General features: G+C 40.6%; 1 protein-coding gene across 1 annotated transcript; it reads right to left on the minus strand.

The window, feature by feature from the left end:
- Positions 1-10,745: 10,745 nt before the first annotated feature.
- On the minus strand, positions 10,746-13,852 carry tcf21 (transcription factor 21). Its single transcript, XM_014206259.2, has 2 exons — positions 13,217-13,852; positions 10,746-12,308 (listed from the first exon to the last, which is right to left on the minus strand). The coding sequence occupies exons 1-2, from the start codon at positions 13,658-13,660 to the stop codon at positions 12,219-12,221; spliced, it is 534 nt and encodes a 177-aa protein (XP_014061734.1). The 5' UTR covers positions 13,661-13,852; the 3' UTR covers positions 10,746-12,218.
- Between the last annotated feature and the right edge of the window lie 9,371 nt (positions 13,853-23,223).

A 23,223-nucleotide genomic window follows, 5' to 3' on the forward strand; every position in this document is an offset into this window, starting at 1 on the left:
CTACCAAAACATTCAATAGCTAGGCTATCCATATTACCAAAACATTCAATAGCTAGGCTATCCATATTACCAAAACATTCAATAGCTAGGTTATCCATATTACCAAAACATTCAATAGCTAGGCTATCCATATTACCAAAACATTCAATAGCTAGGCTATCCATATTACCAAAATGTACAATAGCTAGGCTATCCATATTACCAAAACATTCAATTGCTAGGCAATCCATATTACCAAAACATTCAATAGCTAGGCTATCCATATTACCAAAACATTCAATAGCTAGGTTATCCATATTACCAAAACATTCAATAGCTAGGCTATCCATATTACCAAAACATTCAATAGCTAGGCTATCCATATTACCAAAATGTACAATAGCTAGGCTATCCATATTACCAAAACATTCAATTGCTAGGCAATCCATATTACCAAAACATTCAATTGCTAGGCTATCCATATTACCAAAACATTCAATTGCTAGGCTATCCATATTACCAAAACATGCAAAAGCTAGGCTATCCACATTAGCAAAACATTCAATTGCTTGGCTATCCATATTACCAAAACATTCAATTGCCAGGCTATCCTTGTTACCAAACCATTCAATAGCAAGGTTAGGGGTTAGGGCTTAAGGATAGGGTTAAGTTTAGGGTTAGGATTTAGGTGAATGGTTTCAGGTTAGAGTAAGTAGTTGCAAAGTAGCTGAAAAGTAGTCAGCAGTTACAAGTTGCTAATTAGATAAAATGCGAAAGTTGACTGTGATAAGATTCGAACATGCAACCTTTGGGTTACTAGACACTCTCATTATACACCCGTCCATCCTGACCAACCACTCTACTTTTGATATTGCCGAACTTAACATATCATGCAAATTTGGATATTCGGATTTACTTTCATGTTTAATCTATTAGATCAAGCTGCTCGGTGGCTCTGAAATCCTTGACCTCCCCCTCCTCTCTCTCTCTCTCTCTCTCTCTCTCTCTCTCTCTCTCTCTCTCTCTCTCTCTCTCTCTCTCTCTCTCTCTCTCTCTCTCTCTCTCTCTGAAATAGACAATAAATGAAGTGAAAAAAAACAATATGAAATGAATATTAATCATTACACTCATAAAAGTTCCAAAGGAATAGAGACATTTCAAATGTGAAATGCAATGCCTATATAAAGTGTTGTAACATTGTGCAAATAGTTAAAGTACAAAAGGGAAAATAATGTATTTATGTACGTTTGAAGTCTGAAGTTTACATACTCATTAGCCAAATACATTTAAACTCAGTTTCTCACAATTCCTGACATTTAATCCTAGTAAAAAGTCCCTGTCTTAGGTCAGTTAGGATCACCACTTTATTTTAAGAATGTGAAATGTCAGAATAATAGTAGCGAGAATGATTTATTTCAGCTTTTATTTCTTTCATCACATTCCCAGTGGGTCAGAAGTTTACATACACTCAATTAGTATTTGGTAGCATTGCCTTTAAATTGTTTAACTTGGGTCAAACATTTCGGGTAGCCTTCCACAAGCTTCCCACAATAAGTTGGGTGAATTTTGGCCCATTCCTCCTGACACAGCTGGTGTAACTGAGTCAGGTTTGTAGGCCTCCTTGCTCACACATGCTTTTTTCAGTTCTGCCAACATATTTTCTATGGGATTGAGGTCAGGGCTTTGTGATGGCCATTCCAATACCTTGACTTTGTTGTCCTTAAGCCATTTTGCCACAACTTTGGAATTATGCCTGGGGTCATTGTCCATTTGGAAGACCCATTTGCGACCAAGCTTTAACTTCCTGACTGATGTCTTGAGATGTTGCTTTAATATATCCACATAATTTTCCTACCTCATGATGCCATCTATTTTGTGAAGTGCAACAGTCCCGTGCTTCACGTGCTTCACGGTTGGGATGGTGTTCTTCAGCTCAAGCCTCCCCCTTTGTCCTCCAAACACAATGATGGTCATTATGACCAAACAGTTCTATTTTTGTTTCATCAGACCAGAAGACATTTCTCCAAAAAGTACAATCTTTGTCCACATGTGCAGTTGCAAACCGTAGTCTGGCTTTTTTACGACGGTTTTGGAGCAGTGGCTTCTTCCTTGCTGAGCGGCCTTTCAGGTTATGTCGATATAAGACTTGTTTTACTGTGGCTATAGATACTTTGTACCTGTTTCCTCCAGCATCTTCACAAGGTCCTTTGCTGTTGTTCTGGGATTGATTTGCACTTTTCGCACCAAAGTACGTTTATCTCCAGGAGACAGAATGCGTCTCCTTCCTGAGCGGTATGATGGCTGCGTGGTCCCATGGTGTTTATACTTGTGTACTATTGTTTGTACAGATGAACGTGGTACTTTCAGCCGTTGGAAATTGTAGACCTTGTGGAGGTTTTTTCTGAGGTCTTGGCTGATTTCTTTTTATTTTCCCATGATGTCAAGCAAAGAGGCACTGAGTTTGAAGGCAGGACTTGAAATACATCCACAGCTACACCTCCAATTAACTCATGTCAATTAGCCTATCAGAAGCTTCTAAAGCCATGACATCATTTTCTGGAATTGTCCAAGCTGTTTAAAGGCACAGTCAACTTAGTGCATGTAAACTTCTGACCCACTGGAATTGTGACACAGTGATTTATAAGTGAAATAATCTGTCTGTAAACAATTGTTGGAAAAATTACTTGTATCATGCACAAAGTAGATGTCCTAACCGACTTGCCAAAACAAGAAATTTGTGGAGTGGTTGAAAAATGAGTTTTAATGACTCCAACCTAAGTGTATGTAAACTTCCAACTTCAACTGTATATACCTTTTGATGGCGTAGAAGGCCATTCTTGCCTTGTCTTTCAGATCGTTCACAAATTTGTGGAAGTTACCTGTGGCTCTGATGTTTAGGCTGAGGTATGTATCGTTTTTTGTGTGCTCTAGGGCAATTTGTATTCGTGGTCCAGGCAACAGGACTTTTTTTGGAACACCATTATTTTTATCTTACTGAGATTTACTGTCAGGGCCCAGGTCTGTCAGAATCTGTGCAGAATATCTAGGTGCTGCTGTAGGCCCTCCTTGGTTGGTGACAGAAGCACCAGATCATCAGCAAACAGTAGACATTTGACTTCAGATTCTGTGGAAAGAAAGGTGTGTTTTTTGCCTATTTGAACCGTGCACTTGTTGTTTGTGTACATGGATTTTACATTGTCATATGTTTTTCCCCCAACACCACTTTCCATCAATTTCTATAGCAGACCCTCATGCCAAATTGAGTCAAAATATATTTTTTTAAATCAACAAAGCATGAGAAGACTTTGTTTTGGTTTGTTTATTTCTATATTAAGGTTTGCAGGGTGAATACGTGGTCTGTCGTACAGTAATTTGGTAAAAAGCCAATTTGACATTTGATTGGATTTTCCCAAGGTTTCTGTTGACGCATATCCCATGGTACTAATTGGGGTCAAATATGTCTAGACTTTTTTGTGATCAGTACTTTGTTCCAAATATTAGGGAAGATGCCAGAGCTGAGGAAGATGTTAAGTATAGCCAATTGAAATTTGTGGTCTGTATATTTTATAATTTCATTTAGGATACCATCAACACCACAGGCCTTTTTGGGTTGGAGGGTTTGTATTTTGTCCTGTAGTTCATTCAATGTAATTGGAGAATCCAGTGGGTTCTGGTAGTCTTTAATAGTTGATTCTAAGATGTGTATTTTATCATGTATATGTTTTTGCTGTTTTGTTCTTTGTTATAGAGCCAAAAAGATTGGAGAGGTTATTTATCCGTTCTGATTGTTCTGAGGTGCGCAGAGATATTTGATTTGATTAATTGGGATCACCATTAGCCAACCTCAATGGCGAAAGCTAGTCAAACAACAATGTTCGAACAATTTTCAAGTGAAAAATAATTGTTCAAACTAGTCGAACAAGATGTTACAGACAAAAGACTTGACTATTCACATAAAGTACCAGTCAAAAACTTGGACACCAACTCATTCAATGGTTTCTTTATTTTTACAAATTTCTACATTGCAGAATTTTTATTTATTTTACTAGCCAAGTCAGTTAAGAACAAATTCTATTTTTAATGACAGCCTAGGAACAGTGGGTTAACTGCCTTGTTCAGGGGCAGAACGACAGATTTTTAACTTGTCAGCTCAGGGATTTGATCTTGCAATTTTTCAGTTACTAGTCCAATGCTCTAACCACTAGCCTACCTTCCGCCCTGAATAATAGTGAAGACATCAAAACTATTAAATAACACACATGGAATCATGTAGTAAACAAAAAAAGTGTTAAACAAATCAAAATATATTTTAGATGTTAGATTCTTCAAAGTCCCTTTGCCTTGATGACAGATTTGCACACAATAGTAAAAATAAAGCCAAACTCTGAAATGAGTAGATTTGTCCAAACTATTGACTGGTACTGTACATGTAAAAACATGAACATGTAATGTTTGTGTATGTATCAGTTACACATACATGTCAGTACATAGACACAACATATAGGTCACATGGGGGAGAGGCGTTGTACTTTTAGGCTAATAATCGGTGAGATTTAAAGCTGAAAACATCTTGTAAATTCAGCGAGAGGAGCATGCAGTCAAAAGACAGGGGAAAATGCGATCAAAGTTACAGGTTATTTAAAATATTATTTACCCTGTACTTGTGACCATTAACCAAGATATTTTTTTAGCTTTAAATACAATTATTGTTTGATAAAGTACAAAAAATATACGTGGTCATTGATGTTTACTTGTGCGACATAAGGGTCCCCAGGACGCTAACGGGAAGCTTACTCCCCCCCCCACAACCCCCCAAAAAGTTGGGGTCTCAACTTACTATTGAGAGTAAGATTTGTAAAATACACCAAGTGCAATTTCAAAATGTGGTTGTCCATCAGCAGGTTTTCATGTTATGCCAGTGAGTCAATTAGCTAACAATTAGCCATGTTCATGTTTTAATTGGTAATTAGTCTAGTCAGCTATCTGAACTTGTCGAAATCATGGCCAAATACTGACCAGGCATGCAGGCCACGTGCCCAAGGGGACCTGACCTCCAATCAGCCCCCATTGATTTTGTTTGTCATTCTCATTCAGAAATTATATTTTTCATGGCAGAAGTCATGGCAAAAATGTGTAGAATTGTAGGAATTTTGCTCTAAAGCCCCCTACCAGAGGGCATTGTGGTCCCTATTTCGACATAATTCCTGTCCTATAGCAGAACTTCTCGTTCCACCTCCGAAGAATAACACAGGCTGCTAATACATGAATTGGGGCCTGGGAACGTTGTGTAGTGGAAAATAACAACAAGTATGACACTGACAGCTGTCAGGGTAGCTAGCTAGCATGCTAACCTTATCTAGCTAATGTTATGTGTTGTTGCTATACAATGTTAAAAAGATTAGCCAGCTGGCTAGGCTATGGTTGGTTCAGGAGCTGGATTTGTCAAAAGCATGTAGGAAACCCTCTGGTACAGATGGATAGGGGAAACCAGTATCTTTGACTTTGCCATCTATTGTTATCTCCAAAGTTTTTGCATCTTCCATGAATTCTTCCTTGAATCCGCCATGGATATAAAAAGAATAAGATAAAGCTCCGGTTATATGGATAGCCTAGCTATTGAATGGTTTGGTAATATGGATAGCCTAGCTATTGAATGGCTTGGTAATATGGAAAGCCTAGCTATTGAATGGTTTGGTAATATGGAAAGCCTAACTATTAAATGGTTTGGTAATATGGATAGCCTAGCTATTGAATGGTTTGGTAATATGGATAGTCTAACGATTGAAAGGTGTGGTAATATGGATTGCCTAGCTATTGAATGGTTTGGTAATATGGATAGCCTAGCTATTGAATGGTTTGGTAATATGGAAAGCCTAGCTATTGAATGGTTTGGTAACATGGATAGCCTAGCTATTGAACGGTTTGGTAATATGGAAAGCCTAGCTATTGAATGGTTTGGTAATATGGATATCCTAGCTATTGAACGGTTTGGTAATATGGAAAGCCTAGCTATTGAATGGTTTGGTAATATGGATAGTCTAGCTATTGAATGGTTTGGTAATATGGAAAGCCTAACTATTGAATGGTTTGGTAATATGGGATAGTCTAACGATTGAAAGGTGTGGTAATATGGATAGCCTAGCTATTGAATGGTTTGGTAATATGGAAAGCCTAGCTATTGAATGGTTTGGTAATATGGAAAGCCTAGCTATTGAATGGTTTGGTAATATGGATAGCCTAGCTATTGAACGGTTTGGTAATATGGAAATCCTAGCTATTGAATGGTTTGGTAATATGGATTGCCTAGCTATTGAATGGTTTGGTAATATGGATAGCCTAACTATTGAATGGTTTGGTAATATGGATTGCCTAGCTATTGAATGGTTTGGTAATATGGATAGCCTAGCTATTGAATGTTTTGGTAATACGGAAAGCCTAGCTATTGAATGGTTTGGTAATATGGAAAGCCTAACTATTGAATGGTTTGGTAATATGGGATAGTCTAACGATTGAAAGGTGTGGTAATATGGATAGCCTAGCTATTGAATGGTTTGGTAATACGGAAAGCCTAGCTATTGAATGGTTTGGTAATATGGAAAGCCTAACTATTGAATGGTTTGGTAATATGGGATAGTCTAACGATTGAAAGGTGTGTTAATATGGATAGCCTAGCAATTGAACGGTTTGGAAATATGGATAGCCTAACTATTGAATGGTTTGGTAATATGGATAGCCTAGCTATTGAATGGTTTGGTAATATGGAAAGCCTAACTATTGAATGGTTTGGTAATATGGATAGCCTAACTATTGAATGGTTTGGTAATATGGATTGCCTAGCTATTGAATGGTTCGGTAATATGGATAGCCTAGCTATTGAATGTTTTGGTAATACGGAAAGCCTAGCTATTGAATGGTTTGGTAATATGGAAAGCCTAACTATTGAATGGTTTGGTAATATGGATAGCCTAGCTATTGAATGGTTTGGTAATATGGATAGTCTAACGATTGAAAGGTGTGGTAATATGGATTGCCTAGCTATTGAACGGTTTGGAAATATGGATAGCCTAACTATTGAATGGTTTGGTAATATGGATAGCCTAACTATTGAATGGTTTGGTAATATGAATTGCCTAGCAATTGAATGGTTTGGTAATATGGATAGCCTCACTATCGTTAGCATTAACCACCTAGCCCACAACAAATTGGCATTCGTAACATATGACATTATTTGCAAAATACAAAACACATAACATTTTGTACAAATTGCAATTCATAACATATTAATACTTACCATATGAAACTTAACAAATACAGTGCCTTCAGAGAGTATTCAGACCACTTGACTTTTTGGAGAAAACAGAGAGAGAGAAAAGGAAAAATCTTTTTATTTTAGATGTTCCAGTGGTCAACCTGGTCTCTGGGGAAGACTTAACATAGTAAATGTAAATATGCATACTACATTTAGTACACTGCATTCGGAAAGTATTCAGACCTTTTGACTTTTTCCCCATATTGTTACGTTACAGACTTATTCTAAAAAAAATGTATTCCCTCATCAATCTACACACAATACCCCATAATGACATCACAATACATCATAATGACATCACAATACCCCATAATGACATCACAATACCCATAATGACAAAAACAGAATTTTTGAATTTTAGCAAATGTATTAAACATAAAAAAACTGAAATATCACATACACATAAGTATTCAAACCCTTTACTCAGTACTTGTCCCGAAGCTACTCCTGCGTTGTCTTGGCTGTATACTTAGGGTCGTTGTCCTGTTGGAAGGTGAACCTTTGCCCCAGTCTGAGGTCCTGAGCGCTCTGGAGATGGTTTTCATCAAGGATTTCCCTCGATCCTGACTAATCTTCCAGACCCTGCCACTGAAAAAAATCCCCACAGCATGATGCTGCTACCACCACACTTCACCGTAGAGATGATGCCAGGTTTCCTCCTGACATGACGCTTGGCATTCAGGCCAAAGAGTTCAATCTTGGTTTCATCAGACCAGAGAATCTTGTTTCTCATGGTCTGAGAGTCCTTTACGTGACTTTTGGCAAACTCCAAGCGGGCTGTCATGTGCCTTTTACTGAGGAGTGGCTTCTATCTGGCCACTCTACAATAAAGGCCTGATTGGTGGAGTGCTGCAGAGATGGTTGCCCTCATGGAAGGTTCTCCCATCTCCACAGATGAACTCTAGAGCTTGTCAGAGTGACCATCGGGTTCTTGGTCACCTCCCTGACCAAGGCCCTTCTCCCATGATTGCTCAGTTTGGCCGGGCGGCCAGCTCTACGAAGAGTCCTGGTGGTTCCAAACTTCTTCCATTAAGAATGATGGAGGCCACTGTGTTCTTGGGGAACCTTCAATGCTGCAGACATTTTTTGGTACCCTTCCCCAGATCTGTGTCTCGACACAATCCTGTCTTGGAGCTCTACGGACAATTCCTTCAACCTCATGGCTTGGTTTTTGCTCTGACATGTACTGTCAACTGTGGGACCTTTATATAGACAGGTGTGTGCCTTTCCAAATCATGTCCAATCAATTGAATTTACCACACCTGGACTCCAATCAAGTTGTAGAAACATCTCAAGGATGATCAATGGAAACAGGATGCACCTGAGCTCAATTTCTAGTCTCATTGCAAAGGGTCTGAATACTTATGTAAATAAGGTTTTTCTGTTTTTTATTTTTAATAAATTTGCCAAAAAATTCTACAAACCTGTTTTCACTTTGTCATGGAGTATTGTGTGTAGATTGATTGATTGTAATTTAATCAATTTTAGAATAAGGCTGTAACTTAACAAAATGTGGAAAAAGTGAAGGGGTCTGAGTACTTTCCGAATGCACTGTACTAAATGTAGTTTTGCATATTTACATTTACTATGTTAAGTCTTCCCCTGGGTCCAGGTTGACCGCTGGAACATCTAAAATAAAAAAAGATTTTTCCCTTTCTCTCTCTTTGTTTCTCCATTTGGGCAGTGGTCCAACAAAACAATTAACTAGACCAGCCGCTCAGCGCATGGGAATCCCAAACGCAGGCCCCTGCTATCTTACTAATGACCTACCTCCTCTCCTCCTCCCCCTCTCTCCTCCCCTGCTCCATCTCTCTCTCTCTCAGGACCGAGTGGGCAGCTCCTCCGTGCAGCTGCGGCCTGAGTGTGTGTCGGCCAAGTTTATTTTCTACCCGGTGGTCCTGTAGGGGTGACATGAGGGGAGGGGGGGGGAGGGAGTGGAGTGCCACAGGCCCTGGTCAAAAGTAGTACACTATAAAGGGAATAGGGTGCTATAGGGCTCTGGTCTAAAGTAGTGCACTATATAGGGAATAGGGTGCCATTAGAGCCCTGGTCAACAGTAGTGCACTATATAGGGAATAGGGTGCTAAGGAGTTCTGGTCTAAAGTAGTCGACAATATAAGGAATAGGGTGTCATTTGGGACACACTTCCAGTGTCTTCAGAAAGTATTCACACCCTTTGACTTTTTCCACATTTTGTTGTTATTTTTACACACAATAACCCCGTAATGTCAAAGTGGAATCATGTTTTTAGACATTTTTACAAATTAATAAAAAATGTCAAACTGAAATGCATTGAGTCAATAAGTATTCAACCCCTTTGTTATGACAAGCCTGAACAAGTTCAGGAGTGAAAATAAGTTTCATGGATTCACTCTGTGTGCAATAATAAGTGTTTAACATGATATCTGAATGACTACCTCATCTCTGTACCCCACACACACATACAATTATCTGTAAGGTCCCTCAGTCCAGCAGTGAATTTCACAGCACAGATTCAACCACAAAGACCAGGGAGGTTTTCCAATGTCTCACAAAGAAGGGCACCTATTGGTAGCAGACATTGAACATCCCTATGAGCATGGTGAAGTTATTAATTACACGTTGGATGGTGTATCAATACACCCAGTCACTACAAAGATACAGGCCTACTTCCTAACTCAGTTGCCGAAGAGGGATTTCACCATGAAGCCAAAGGTGATTTTAAAGCAGTTGCAGATTTAAATGTCTGTGATAGGAGAAAACTGAGGATGGATCAACAACATTGTAGTTACTCCATAAATACTAACCTAAATGACAGAGTGAAAAGAAGGAAGCCTGTACAAAATAAATATATTCCTAAATATTGTTGTTTTTAACAAGGCACTAAAGTAATACAAAGAAACAGAATAGAGCTAAGATCAGGTTAAATCCTCGAGGAAAACCTGCTTTCCAACAAACACTGGGAGATGAATTCACCTTTCAGCAGGACAATAAACCTAAAAACGTAAGCTCAAATATACACTGGAGTTACTTAAAACGAAATAGAATGTTCCTGAGTGGCCTTGTTACGGTTTTGATTTTAAGTCTGCTTGAAAATTTATGACAAGACTTCAAAATGGTTGTCTAGCAATGATCAACAACCAACTTGACAGAACTCGAAGAATTAAAAAAAAAGAATACTGGGTAAATATTGTACAATCCAGGTGTGCAAAACTCTTTGAGATTTACCCAGAAAGACTCACAGCTCTTTGAGACTTACCCAGAAAGACTCACAGCTGTAATCGCTCTTTGAGATTTACCCAGAAAGACTCACAGCTGTAATCGCTCTTTGAGATTTACCCAGAAAGACTCACAGCTGTAATCACTCTTAAAGACTTACCCAGAAAGACTCACAGCTCTTTGAGATTTACCCAGAAAGACTGACAGCTGTAATCACTGACAAAAGTGATAATAACATGTATTGACTCAGGCGATTTAATAATTGTCTAATCCAAATATATTTGTTTTTATTTTCCAATATTAAAAATATACATGTAATAAAAAAAATATTCCACTTTGATATTACATCATATTTTGAGTCGATCTTTGACAGCAACAAAAAAATTATTACAGTTAAATCAATTTTTATCCGACTTTGTAACACAACAGAATTTTGAAAAAGTGTAAGTGATGTGAATACTTTCGGCAGGCACTGTATACAATCTGTCCCAGCGAGGCTATGTGTGGGTCATCCCGCCTGTGGATCGCTACAATAACATGACACTAACAGATGGATGTGGGGGCTTGTTTTTATACCATCTCCTCTCTCCTCCTCTCCTCTTGTCTTCTCTTTCCTCTCCCTCTTGTCCTCTCCTCTCCTCTCCTATAATAATCTCTGTGTTTGCAGCTCAGGAGTGACCGTGTGTGTGTGTGTGTGTGTGTGTGTGTGTGTGTGTGTGTGTGTGTGTGTGTGTGTGTGTCTGTGTGTAATGTAGCTGCACAGTGACACCGGGCTGTCCCAGACCGGGGTTTATCCTCCCTGCCTAACGCGCCAGAGTGAGCTGCTAGCTGCATAAATATCTCTCCTCCGAGTGTAAACAGTACTGTCATTAACCCGCGTGAATTAAACAAGGCGTCTGCAACTGGATTAAGCGCTGCGCGTTTACATACCTACATACCTATTCTCTTGCGACACTATTACCGACATTTATTCACGTCAAAAGGAAGAAACCACCTTGGAATAATTGTATAAAAGGAAACACAGGCAGGCCCTAACCAAGGCGCAAAACATATCTTTTGGTTTTTTTTTGAACGAGATAGTCTAGTAGGTTTTATCCATTGTTTACTTTTGGAGATAAAGAAAAACAAATAAACCTGGACCTGTGGACACTTAGATTTTTTTTTCTCTCCCCCGGTGCTCGTTTGTAGAGTTTTGCGCTGTGATTTGGAGGGATTGGTAATAACCAGGGGTTATTATAAGGTTAGCAGGAAAATAGCCTATAGCCTACAGTAACTACAAAAAGGTGTCCTGTAGAATTTAAATTGCTCTTAGTCCAACTCCAACACAATGCACATTGGGGAAGAAAATTATGCGATGAATACATTTTATTTACATAAAATCTGTCTATTCAGATGGGATACTGAGACATTTTTTCACGTGCACTTCCAACGCGGTGACGGACAACATCACCGCTAAAACAAATACTCGTGTGACAAAGTTTTTTGTTTTGTTTTTTAAAGCATTTTTAAGAGTATAAAAACGTATACAAAACACAATATGTCCTCGAACCAGCAAAGGCAACATGTGAACACTTTAAATATAAAATCAGCTTCTCTGTATAGGAACGCGTGAGAGAGCGTGCGCTCTCCCGGTATTTCCACTCATGTTTTGGTTTAGGAGAGATGACGTGCATTTCTGTCCATCTGTAAAAAAATGTCCATCCCTTGACGGTTAATGTTAATGTCCGTTACATCACGAGGCGGTTGTTCCACACAACCTGCTGGTGTTGAGCATCTCTTTCAAATCATTCTCCGGTTTCCCGGCGACCATGAAGGGCCACGTCTAGAGAGAGAGAGAGAGAGAGAGAGAGAGAGAGAGAGAGATCGCAAATCACAAATCAACTCACTGCGTATTACAACAACAATGGTATAACAATTTTGACCCCCCCCCCCCCAAAAAAAAATGTTTTTCTTTAATACACAATTGCATTTTTAAACCTCATCCTCATATCCATTTTTAGACTGGGTCAAGAAATCAACTTCACACAAATCATTTGGTTTATTTTTTTCCCCCTTGACATCTTTCAAGTAAACCTGACTTCTAAACATCATAATAATAGACGTAATTGAATAAATAAAATATAAGGTCTATATATATATAGTATATATATATTTCCTCTATCTACTGAACCTATAACATGGATATACTAATGGTGAGAGGTTTAAAAACGTCACGGAAACAATCAACAACACGGAAACAATCTGTCCTGTTGGGAAATGATGAACTGGGGGAATATTAATGATCAGTTATAGTGTGAAGGATATAGGCCACACAAAGGGGCTTTTGGCTAAACAATAAAACGCACCCCAGTTGCATAGACTAACTAAACCATAAGCTGGACCATCCAAACAGAGGGATGGCCATGCTTAAAGAATTCTCCTTCACAAACTCAACTGATCTGTTTGATTCACGACCAGATTTCGGAATCACTTTTAATTGTATTAAGTTAGACTATTAGTAGACTTTCTGTCTCTCTGAGACTTTATATGTTATGTCAACGCTCAGGGAGTTTCTCATGGCCACCGTGTTAGTTAAATTGCTCTTTGGGGTTTGGGTTAAATAATCTATCTGTAAAGCGCTTTGTGAAAATTGCTGATGTAAACAAGGGTTAAGGTCTACATTTAATGAAATCAACGGCGGTATAAAATAAATGTGATAGATTTTTGGGGAATTTGAGGTGTGTCTCTCACCAGATTCACCGGGTGGATAAATCCGTTCTCGTATTTGTCGTTGGCGAGGATCTGTCGTAGATGGGCTATGTAGCTCGAGGCGAGGCGAAGTGTGTCCAGTTTGGAGAGCTTGGTGTCCGGCGGGACCCACGGTAAAGTCGTCTTCAAACGGGAAAACGCTTTGGATAGCACTCGCATCCTTGCCCTCTCCCGTGCGTTGGCCGCGTTCCTCTGCGGCTGCTTGCCGCCCCCATCGTGCGCCACGCCGTTCAGCGCGGTTTTCCTACCGGACCCTGTTTTCCGTTTCTTTCCCTGGGCTGATTTGTCGTTGGCCGAGCCGCCCTCGCAGTTCGAACTCTCCCCGGTGCTCTCGTTCGACGTACCGGAGTCTTTACCGGAAGAGCCGAACTTCAGGATGCCGTCCAGGAGCTCGTCGTCAACGTCGCTAAGCGACCCGGTGGACATGGTCGGTTTTTGTCGGTTGGTGCGCGCGTCCTCAGCAGAACATGTGTAACACGGGACGGACCGTCGAGGACGGATTAGAGACTGAGGTGAACGAGCTCGCCGGTGTGTCCTCCTACTCCTCGAGACCCAGGCTGTTCATGAACCGGAATAACGGACCGGAGGATGTGGAGTTAACTGTAAAAGCATGCGCCCTTACGGAACTGACCATTTATCTCTGTGACCGGGGGGGGCGTGACCGCGAGGCTAAGCGAGTCACCGGGGGCGGGAGGAGGGGAGTGATGGATGAACAATTCTACACAGTTCCAAACACAAACTCTTACAAGTGGATGCTATAGGCCTCGTGTATTAGCTGAACATGTAATAACGTGTTATTTCTGGACAGTTATTATAAACATATATGTTCTTTATATCAGTGTAAAAATACAGGACAAAGACCACTGCAGCATATACACGAAACTACATCAACACTTGCTCTTTATAGTTCAATAATCATACCTTACATTTTCGTCATTTAGCAGACGCTCTTATCCAGAGAGATTTACAGTAGCGAATGCATACATTTCATTATATTTTTTATTTTCTTTGTACTGGCCCCCCGTGGGAATCGAACCCACAACCCATGCTGGCGTTGCAAACTCCATGCTCTACCAACTGAGCCACAGGGACCTTAACAATGACTTGCTATTTCAGCATTAAGAGATATAAACTTCCCAGAATGATATCCCTGAACGTTATCCATTGGGATGTTTAATACAACGAACTAAAGAGTAAATATAGAGGATTATTTTAAGCTGTAGTCTACGTGAATGTTATTCATTCAACGAAACACCCTCATTCTTTTTTTTGTGACCTAAGATTTTTTTATTTTTTTTAAATGCTTCGGGGCTGTTTATAAAATAAATATCCACTACAATATGGATATATTGTGGACCATAAATCAATCAAGTCGTTTCGAAATGGATTCGATGCATGTTACATCACCAACGGCCTATGTTATTAAATATTGTCTTATTTCCGCTTTGCGTTAAAATAGGAAAATAGGCCATTTCGATAATTCTGAATTGAAATTAAAAGTTTGCTAATTTCTGAATGTATTATTATTATAGTTGTTATTATTATTATTATTATTATTATTATTATTATTATTAGACTATACCAGTAGCCTATTGCTACATTTAAGCTCATATGCCTGCATTATGGACAACTATACACAGTCTCTAAATGTCCCTTGTATAGCCTACAGCAGGTGCTTCCTGCTTACTGATCACATATGTAGTCTACATTACATTCCACAACAGCGTCATGATATATATATACGATAATAGATTGATAATAGATAATAATTTCAGATTATGGATGCCTCCAATCCCTGGTCCAAAATAGTGCATGCCCGGGAATAGGGTGGCATTTCATCCACCGACTTTAGGGAGAACCTCGCAAATTTTCAGCACCACTGAAAAGCCCCTTAATGGGGTAGAAGAACAAGGACAGGGAGTTCTCGTGGGAGGGGGAGAGGGGGAGAGGGGGAGAGAGGGAGAGGGGGAGGGGGAGAGGGGAGAGGGGGAGGGGGAGAGGGGGAGAGGGGGAGAGGGGAGGGGGAGGGGGAGAGGGGAGGGGGAGAGGGGGAGAGGGGAGAGGGGAGAGGGGGAGGGGAGAGGGGGAGAGGGGGAGAGGGGGAGAGGGGGAGGGGGAGAGGGGAGAGGGGGAGAGGGGAGAGGGGGAGGGGGAGAGGGGGGAGGGGGAGAGGGGGAGAGGGGGGAGAGGGGAGAGGGGGAGAGGGGGAGGGGGAGAGGGGGAGAGGGGGAGAGGGGGAGGGGGAGAGGGGGGAGGGGGGGAGCCCGCTGGCGCCTTCTGTCCTTTGGATGTAATAGATACCGGGGATCCTCGGAAACCCAGGAATCCCTGTTCTGCTTCAGACATCATTCCACACCGATTCCCCCCCTCAAAATCCTCCACCGGTGGAGACAAAACAACAGGTATTATGGGCCGCTGGATAAGTGGGGTACTAAGAGCACGTGGAGTCGAACAATAAACCAGACTGATGATGGGTAGAACTCAACGTGCAGGCAGGCAACGACCTTTCGGGCATCATTCACTGTCCATTCTTCATAAACTTAAGGGGTCTCTCTCGACCAATCAGTGCCCCTGATTTAGTCATACTGGTGGAATATGTTTGTTGTTAATTTTGTTCAAGGCTTTTGTTGAAATGGTGTGTGTGTGTGTGTGTGTGTGTGTGTGTGTGTGTGTGTTTGCGTGGATCCGTGTGTGTTACAGCAGAGGTGTGTGTATGAAGAAAAGTGGTGTGTCTCTAGAGACTTGACCCTTAACCCCTGTGTTCCGCTGTGACCTCTAACCTCTAACCCCGGGTCTTCCACTGTGCAACCAAACAGCTCCACCATGTAATCTCTGAGATATGTAAACACATAACAACCGCTATACTATAAAAACACACACTATAGACAATGATTGCCATCCCAAATGACACCCTAACCTCTGTACACAGTGCACTACTTTTGACCAGGCCTCATAGGACACTAAGTAGGGAATGTGGTGCCATTTGGGATGTCGTTATTCAGTTGAAGATGATTATGGAGAGAAGGGGATAAAGAACAGTTGGTAGAAAAGAGGAGCAGGGAAGGATACAGGAAGCAGGGGAGAAGAAAGAAACATAGGGAAATTAAAGGGCTGAGAGAGAGAGAAGAAGAGAAAAGAGGGAGTTGAGAGAGAAGAAGAAGACAAAAGAGGGAGTTGAGAGAGAGAAGAAGAGAAAAGAGGGAGTTGAGAGAGAAGAAGAAGACAAAAGAAAAGAGGGAGTTGAGAGAGAGAAGAAGACAAAAGAAAAGAGGGAGTTGAGAGAGAGAAGAAGAGAAAAGAGGGAGTTGAGAGAGAGAAGAAGAGAAAAGAAAAGAGGGAGTTGAGAGAGAGAAGAAGAGAAAAGAAAAGAGGGAGTTGAGAGAGAGAAGAAGAGAAAAGAAAAGAGGGAGTTGAGAGAGAGAAGAAGAGAAAAGAAAAGAGGGAGTTGAGAGAGAAGAAGAAGAGAAAAGAAAAGAGGGAGTTGAGAGAGAAGAAGAAGAGAAAAGAAAAGAGGGAGTTGAGAGAGAGAAGAAGAGAAAAGAAAAGAGGGAGTTGAGAGAGAGAAGAAGACAAAAGAAAAGAGGGAGTTGAGAGAGAAGAAGAAGCCGTGAAAGAGAGGAGAGAGAGGATCAGGAAGGCCAAAGAGAGGAGAGTGGTGAGGGAGAGAGAGAGAGAGAGAGAAGGAGAAAGGGGGGATATCTAGTCAGTTGAACAGCTGAATGAACGGGGGGATACCTAGTCAGTTATACAGCTGAATGAAAGGGGGGATACCTAGTCAGTTATACAGCTGAATGAAAGGGGGGATATCTAGTCAGTTATACAGCTGAATGAAAGGGGGGATATCTAGTCAGTTATACAGCTGAATGAAAGGGGGGATATCTAGTCAGTTATACAGCTGAATGAAAGGGGGATATCTAGTCAGTTATACAGCTGAATGAAAGGGGGGATACCTAGTCAGTTATACAGCTGAATGAAAGGGGGGATATCTAGTCAGTTATACAGCTGAATGAAAGGGCGATATCTAGTCAGTTATACAGCTGAATGAAAGGGGGGATACCTAGTCAGTTATACAGCTGAATGAAAGGGGGATATCTAGTCAGTTATACAGCTGAATGAAAGGGGGGATACCTAGTCAGTTATACAGCTGAATGAATGGGGTATATCTAGTCAGTTATACAGCTGAATGAAAGGGGGATATCTAGTCAGTTATACAGCTGAATGAATGGGGTATACCTAGTCAGTTATACAGCTGAATGAAAGGGGGATATCTAGTCAGTTATACAGCTGAATGAAAGGGGGGATATCTAGTCAGTTATACAGCTGAATGAAAGGGGGATATCTAGTCAGTTATACAGCTGAATGAAAGGGGGATACCTAGTCAGTTATACAGCTGAATGAAAGGGGGGATATCTAGTCAGTTATACAGCTGAATGAAAGGGGGGATATCTAGTCAGTTATACAGCTGAATGAAAGGGGGATATCTAGTCAGTTATACAGCTGAATGAAAGGGGGATATCTAGTCAGTTATACAGCTGAATGAAAGGGGGATATCTAGTCAGTTATACAGCTGAATGAAAGGGGGATATCTAGTCAGTTATACAGCTGAATGAAAGGGGGATATCTAATCAGTTATACAGCTGAATGAAAGGGGGATATCTAGTCAGTTATACAGCTGAATGAAAGGGGGATATCTAGTCAGTTATACAGCTGAATGAAAGGGGGATATCTAGTCAGTTATACAGCTGAATGAAAGGGGGATATCTAGTCAGTTATACAGCTGAATGAAAGGGGGGATACCTAGTCAGTTATACAGCTGAATGAAAGGGGGGTATCTAGTCAGTTATACAGCTGAATGAAAGGGGGATATCTAGTCAGTTATACAGCTGAATGAAAGGGGGGATACCTAGTCAGTTATACAGCTGAATGAAAGGGGGATATCTAGTCAGTTATACAGCTGAATGAAAGGGGGGATATCTAATCAGTTATACAGCTGAATGAAAGGGGGATATCTAGTCAGTTATACAGCTGAATGAAAGGGGGGATATCTAGTCAGTTATACAGCTGAATGAAAGGGGGATATCTAGTCAGTTGAACAGCTGAATGAAAGGGGGGATATCTAGTCAGTTATACAGCTGAATGAAAGGGGGATATCTAGTCAGTTATACAGCTGAATGAAAGGGGGGTATCTAGTCAGTTGAACAGCTGAATGAAAGGGGGGATATCTAGTCAGTTATACAGCTGAATGAAAGGGGGGATATCTAGTCAGTTATACAGCTGAATGAAAGGGGGGATATCTAGTCAGTTGAACAGCTAAACGCATTCAACTGAAATGTGTCTTTCTGCATTTAATCCAACCCCTCTGAATCAGAGAGGTGCTGCGGGGGGCTGCCTTAATCAACATCCACGTCTTCGGCACCCGGGGAACAGTGGGATAGATAGATAGATAGATAGATAGATAGATAGATAGATAGATAGATAGATAGATAGATAGATAGATAGATAGATAGATAGATAGATAGATAGATAGATAGATAGATAGATAGATAGATAGATAGATAGATAGATAGATAGATAGATAGATAGATAGATAGATAGATAGATAGATAGATGATAGAGTGATAGAGTGAGAGACAGAGCCGAGAGAGAGAGAGAGACAGAGAGAGAGGGGGATGGTAAGAAGGGGAGGGGGAGAGAGAGAGGGGTAAAGCTGGAGGGATTGGGAGTGAGGGAGAGAGACAGTGAGACAGCAAGAGACAGAGCCGAGAGAGAGAGGGATGGTAAGAAGGGGAGAGGGAGAGAGAGAGGGGTAAAGCTGGAGGGATTGGGAGTGAGTGAGGGAGGGAGAAAGATAGCGAGACAGCGAGAGACAGAGCCGAGAGAGAGAGAGAGAGAGGGATGGTAAGAAGGGGAGGGGGAGAGAGAGAGAAAGGGGTAAAGATGGAGGGAGTGGGAATGAGGGAGAGAGACAGCGAGACACCGAGAGACAGAGCCGAGTGAGAGAGAGAGAGAGAGAGAGAGAGAGAGAGAGAGAGAGAGAGAGAGAGAGAGAGAGAGAGAGAGAGAGGGAGGGATGGCAAGAAGGGGAGGGGAGAGAGAGAGAGAGAGAGAGAGAGAGAGAGGGGTAAAGATGGAGGGAGTGGGAATGAGGGAGAGAGACAGCGAGCGATGGAGGTATGTCTGGTGGGTGGGCTGAAAATCAAAGCTCTGTGATGAAAAATAGAGTCAGTTAGATTGATGATCACCTGTGAGTTAAATACATCCACCGGGACAAACTGAAATAGCAGTCATGTAGTGTGAGTGTGTGGCGAGTGGCGAGTGGGGAATTGCAATTTGAATTTCCTTGTATCTAATGTGCACTCACTGTATTGAGTGTACTGTAATATGTTATTTTAATTTGAGTTATTATACATTTTTGTTAGGGGGTAGATCAGCTTTAATATTGCAGATAGATTGCAGCTTCTATCAATGTAATTGTCTGCATCATTTCTAATCCCCCATATATTTTTTTGTAAATATACAGTACCAGTCAAAAGTTTGGACACACCTACTCATTCAAGGGTTTTTCTTTATTTTTACTATTTTCTACATTGTATAATAATAGTGAAGACATCAAAACTATGAAATAACACAATATGGAATCATGTAGTAACCAAAAAAGTGTTAAACATATCTAAATATATTTTATATTTGAGATTCTTTTGCCTTGATGACAGCTTTGCATTCTCTCAAACCAGCTTCACGTTTAAAAAACATTCTATTCTATATTTCAAATATAAAATATATTTTGGTTTGTTTAACACTTTTTTGGTTACTACATGATTCCATCTGTGTTATTTCATAGTTTTGACGTCTTCACTATTATTCTACACACACTACTCAGAGTGCTTCTTGCAGCTATCAAATAAATAAACCCAGAGGATAAATAAATAAACCCAGAGGATAAATAAATAAACCCAGAGGATAAATAAATAAACCCAGAGGATAAATAGATAAACCCAGAGGATAAATAAATAAATAAACCCAGAGGATAAATAAATAAACCCAGAGGATAAATAGATAAACCCAGAGGATAAATAAATAAATAAACCCAGAGGATAAATAAATAAACCCAGAGGATAAATAGATAAACCCAGAGGATAAATAAATAAATAAACCCAGAGGATAAATAAATAAACCCAGAGGATAAATAGATAAACCCAGAGGATAAATAAATAAATAAACCCAGAGGATAAATAAATAAACCCAGAGGATAAATAAATAAATAAACCCAGAGGATAAATAAATAAACCCAGAGGATAAATAGATAAACCCAGAGGATAAATAAATAAACCCAGAGGATAAATAAATAAACCCAGAGGATAAATAAATAAACCCAGAGGATAAATAAATAAATAAACCCAGAGGATAAATAAATAAACCCAGAGGATAAATAAATAAACCCAGAGGATAAATAAATAAACCCAGAGGATAAATAAATAAATAAACCCAGAGGATAAATAAATAAACCCAGAGGATAAATAGATAAACCCAGAGGATAAATAGATAAACCCAGAGGATAAATAAATAAACCCAGAGGATAAATAGATAAACCCAGAGGATAAATAATTAAATAAACCCAGAGGATAAATAAATAAACCCAGAGGATAAATAAATAAATAAACCCAGAGGATAAATAAATAAACCCAGAGGATAAATAGATAAACCCAGAGGATAAATAAATAAACCCAGAGGATAAATAGATAAACCCAGAGGATAAATAGATAAACCCAGAGGATAAATAAATAAACCCAGAGGATAAATAGATAAACCCAGAGGATAAATAAATAAATAAACCCAGAGGATAAATAAATAAACCCAGAGGATAAATAAATAAACCCAGAGGATAAATAGATAAATAAACCTTCTAGTACGTGTGTGTGTGTGTGTGTGTGTGTGTGTGTGTGTGTGTGTGTGTGTGTGTGTGTGTGTGTGTGTGTGTGTGTGTGTGTGTGTACAGTCAGGTCACACCAGATCCATTGCAGTATTCGACGTTCGTCCATGTCCCCAGGATGTTTCGGAAGATGCCTTCAATATTCGTCTTTGTAATTAATTGTATTTATTATGGATCCCCTTTAGCTGCTGACTCCGGGAAAAATGAAGGCAGTTATACAATTATTAAAAACATTACAATACATTCATTACAGATTTCACAACACACTAAGTGTGTGTCCTCAGGCCCTACAAGCCACTAGGGGCAACGATGAGCATTACCTTCTAGTAGGTTTGGGTTTTGCTCCGTTGTTATGGGCAGGGATTGCGGATGGTCACAAGCCTCTGATTGTGAAGGTTGCATGTTTGAATCCAGCAATTGAAAGTTGTTTTTGATATTGTTTGTTTTAAGCCCTATCCCAAACCTTAACCCTAACCTCAACCATTTTGAGGTAATGCATAAACTTAACCTTAAACACTTTTCGAAATTTGACGTTTGGAACAAGTTTTACGAAATACTGTGTGTGTGAGTCTGTGTGTGTGTGTGTGTGTGTGTGTGTGTGTGTGTGTGTGTGTGTTTAGTATGTGTTTCTGTATGTGTGTGTGTACTGTGTGTGTACTGTGTGTACTGTATGTGTACTGTGTGTGTGCTGGCATGTGTGTGGACTGTGTGTGTACTGTGTGTGGACTGTGTGTGGACTGTGTGTGTACTGTGTGTGTACTGTGTGTGCACTGTGTGTGTACTGTGTGTGCACTGTGTGTGTGCTGGCATGTGTGTGTACTGTGTGTGTACTGTGTGTGAACGGTGTGTGTAGTGTGTGTACTGTGTGTGTACTGTGTGTACTGTGTGTGTAGTGTGTGTACTGTGTGTACTGTGTGTACTATGTGTACTGTGTGTGTACTGTGTGTGTACTGTGTGTACTATGTGTACTGTGTGTGTACTGTGTGTGTACTGTGTGTGTACTGTGTGTACTGTGTGTGTACTGTGTGTGTACTGTGTGTGTACTGTGTGTGTACTGTGTGTACTGTGTGTGTACTGTGTGTACTGTGTGTGTACTGTGTGTGGATAGTGACGCTGGGCATCGGGTGTCCCCCTCGTTGGCCATCTGGAATCCTTCCTGCCTGATGACATCACACATGCCCCCTGACCTCTAGTAGACTAATTAGTAGAATCTCCCACGTTACCCCCCCCCCCCCTTACACCTGCTCCTGTCTGTCTGTCTGTCTGTCTGTCTGTCTGTCTGTCTGTCTGTCTGTCTGTCTGTCTGTCTGTCTGTCTGTCTGTCTGTCTGTCTGTCTGTCTGTCTGTCTGTCTGTCTGTCTGTCTGTCTGTCTGTCTGTCTGTCTGTATCTGTCTCTGTTCATCTGTCTTCCTCACATGCAGACCGACCTAAGGGCATTAAATGAAAACAACAGCAGCCTTTAATCATTACATTAACAAATCTACTGTATAACCTTGCAAAACTCAAGTGAGCCAACGGGGACAGAGTGACAAACACATCAGCCAATAGGGTGATAGAGCTTGAACACACAAACCAATGGGGTGAGAGAGAGAGAGAGAGCGAGAGAGAGAGAGAGAGAGAGAGAGAGAGAGAGAGAGAGAGAGAGAGAGAGAGAGAGAGAGAGAGAGAGAGAGAGAGAAATGCGAATAGATAAAGTATTCTGTTCTAAGAAGTGACAGACAGTTCACTAGTTCCCACCATTAGAGAGAGAGAGAGAGAAGGGGGGCTAAGAGAGGGTCAAGAGGGAGATAGGGAGTGGGGGGGTAAGAGCGGAAATAACAGACATTTCTACATTGTGAAATAATTGAGAATTATGGATGTATTTATAAGAGAGAAAAATGAGGAAGGGAGAGGGGGCAAGGAGAGAGAGAGAGGGGGAGAAGGAAGGGAGAGATAGAAAGCAAGAGAGGAGAAAGAGAGAGAAAGAGAAGAGAAAGAGAGAGAGAGAAAGAGAGAGACAGAGAGAGAGAGGGGGGAGAAGGAGAGAGAGAGAGAGAGAGAGAGAGAGAAAGAGAGAAG

The sequence above is a fragment of the Salmo salar genome, chromosome ssa06, assembly GCF_905237065.1.
Source record: "Salmo salar chromosome ssa06, Ssal_v3.1, whole genome shotgun sequence".
Classification (NCBI taxonomy): Eukaryota; Metazoa; Chordata; class Actinopteri; order Salmoniformes; family Salmonidae; genus Salmo; species Salmo salar.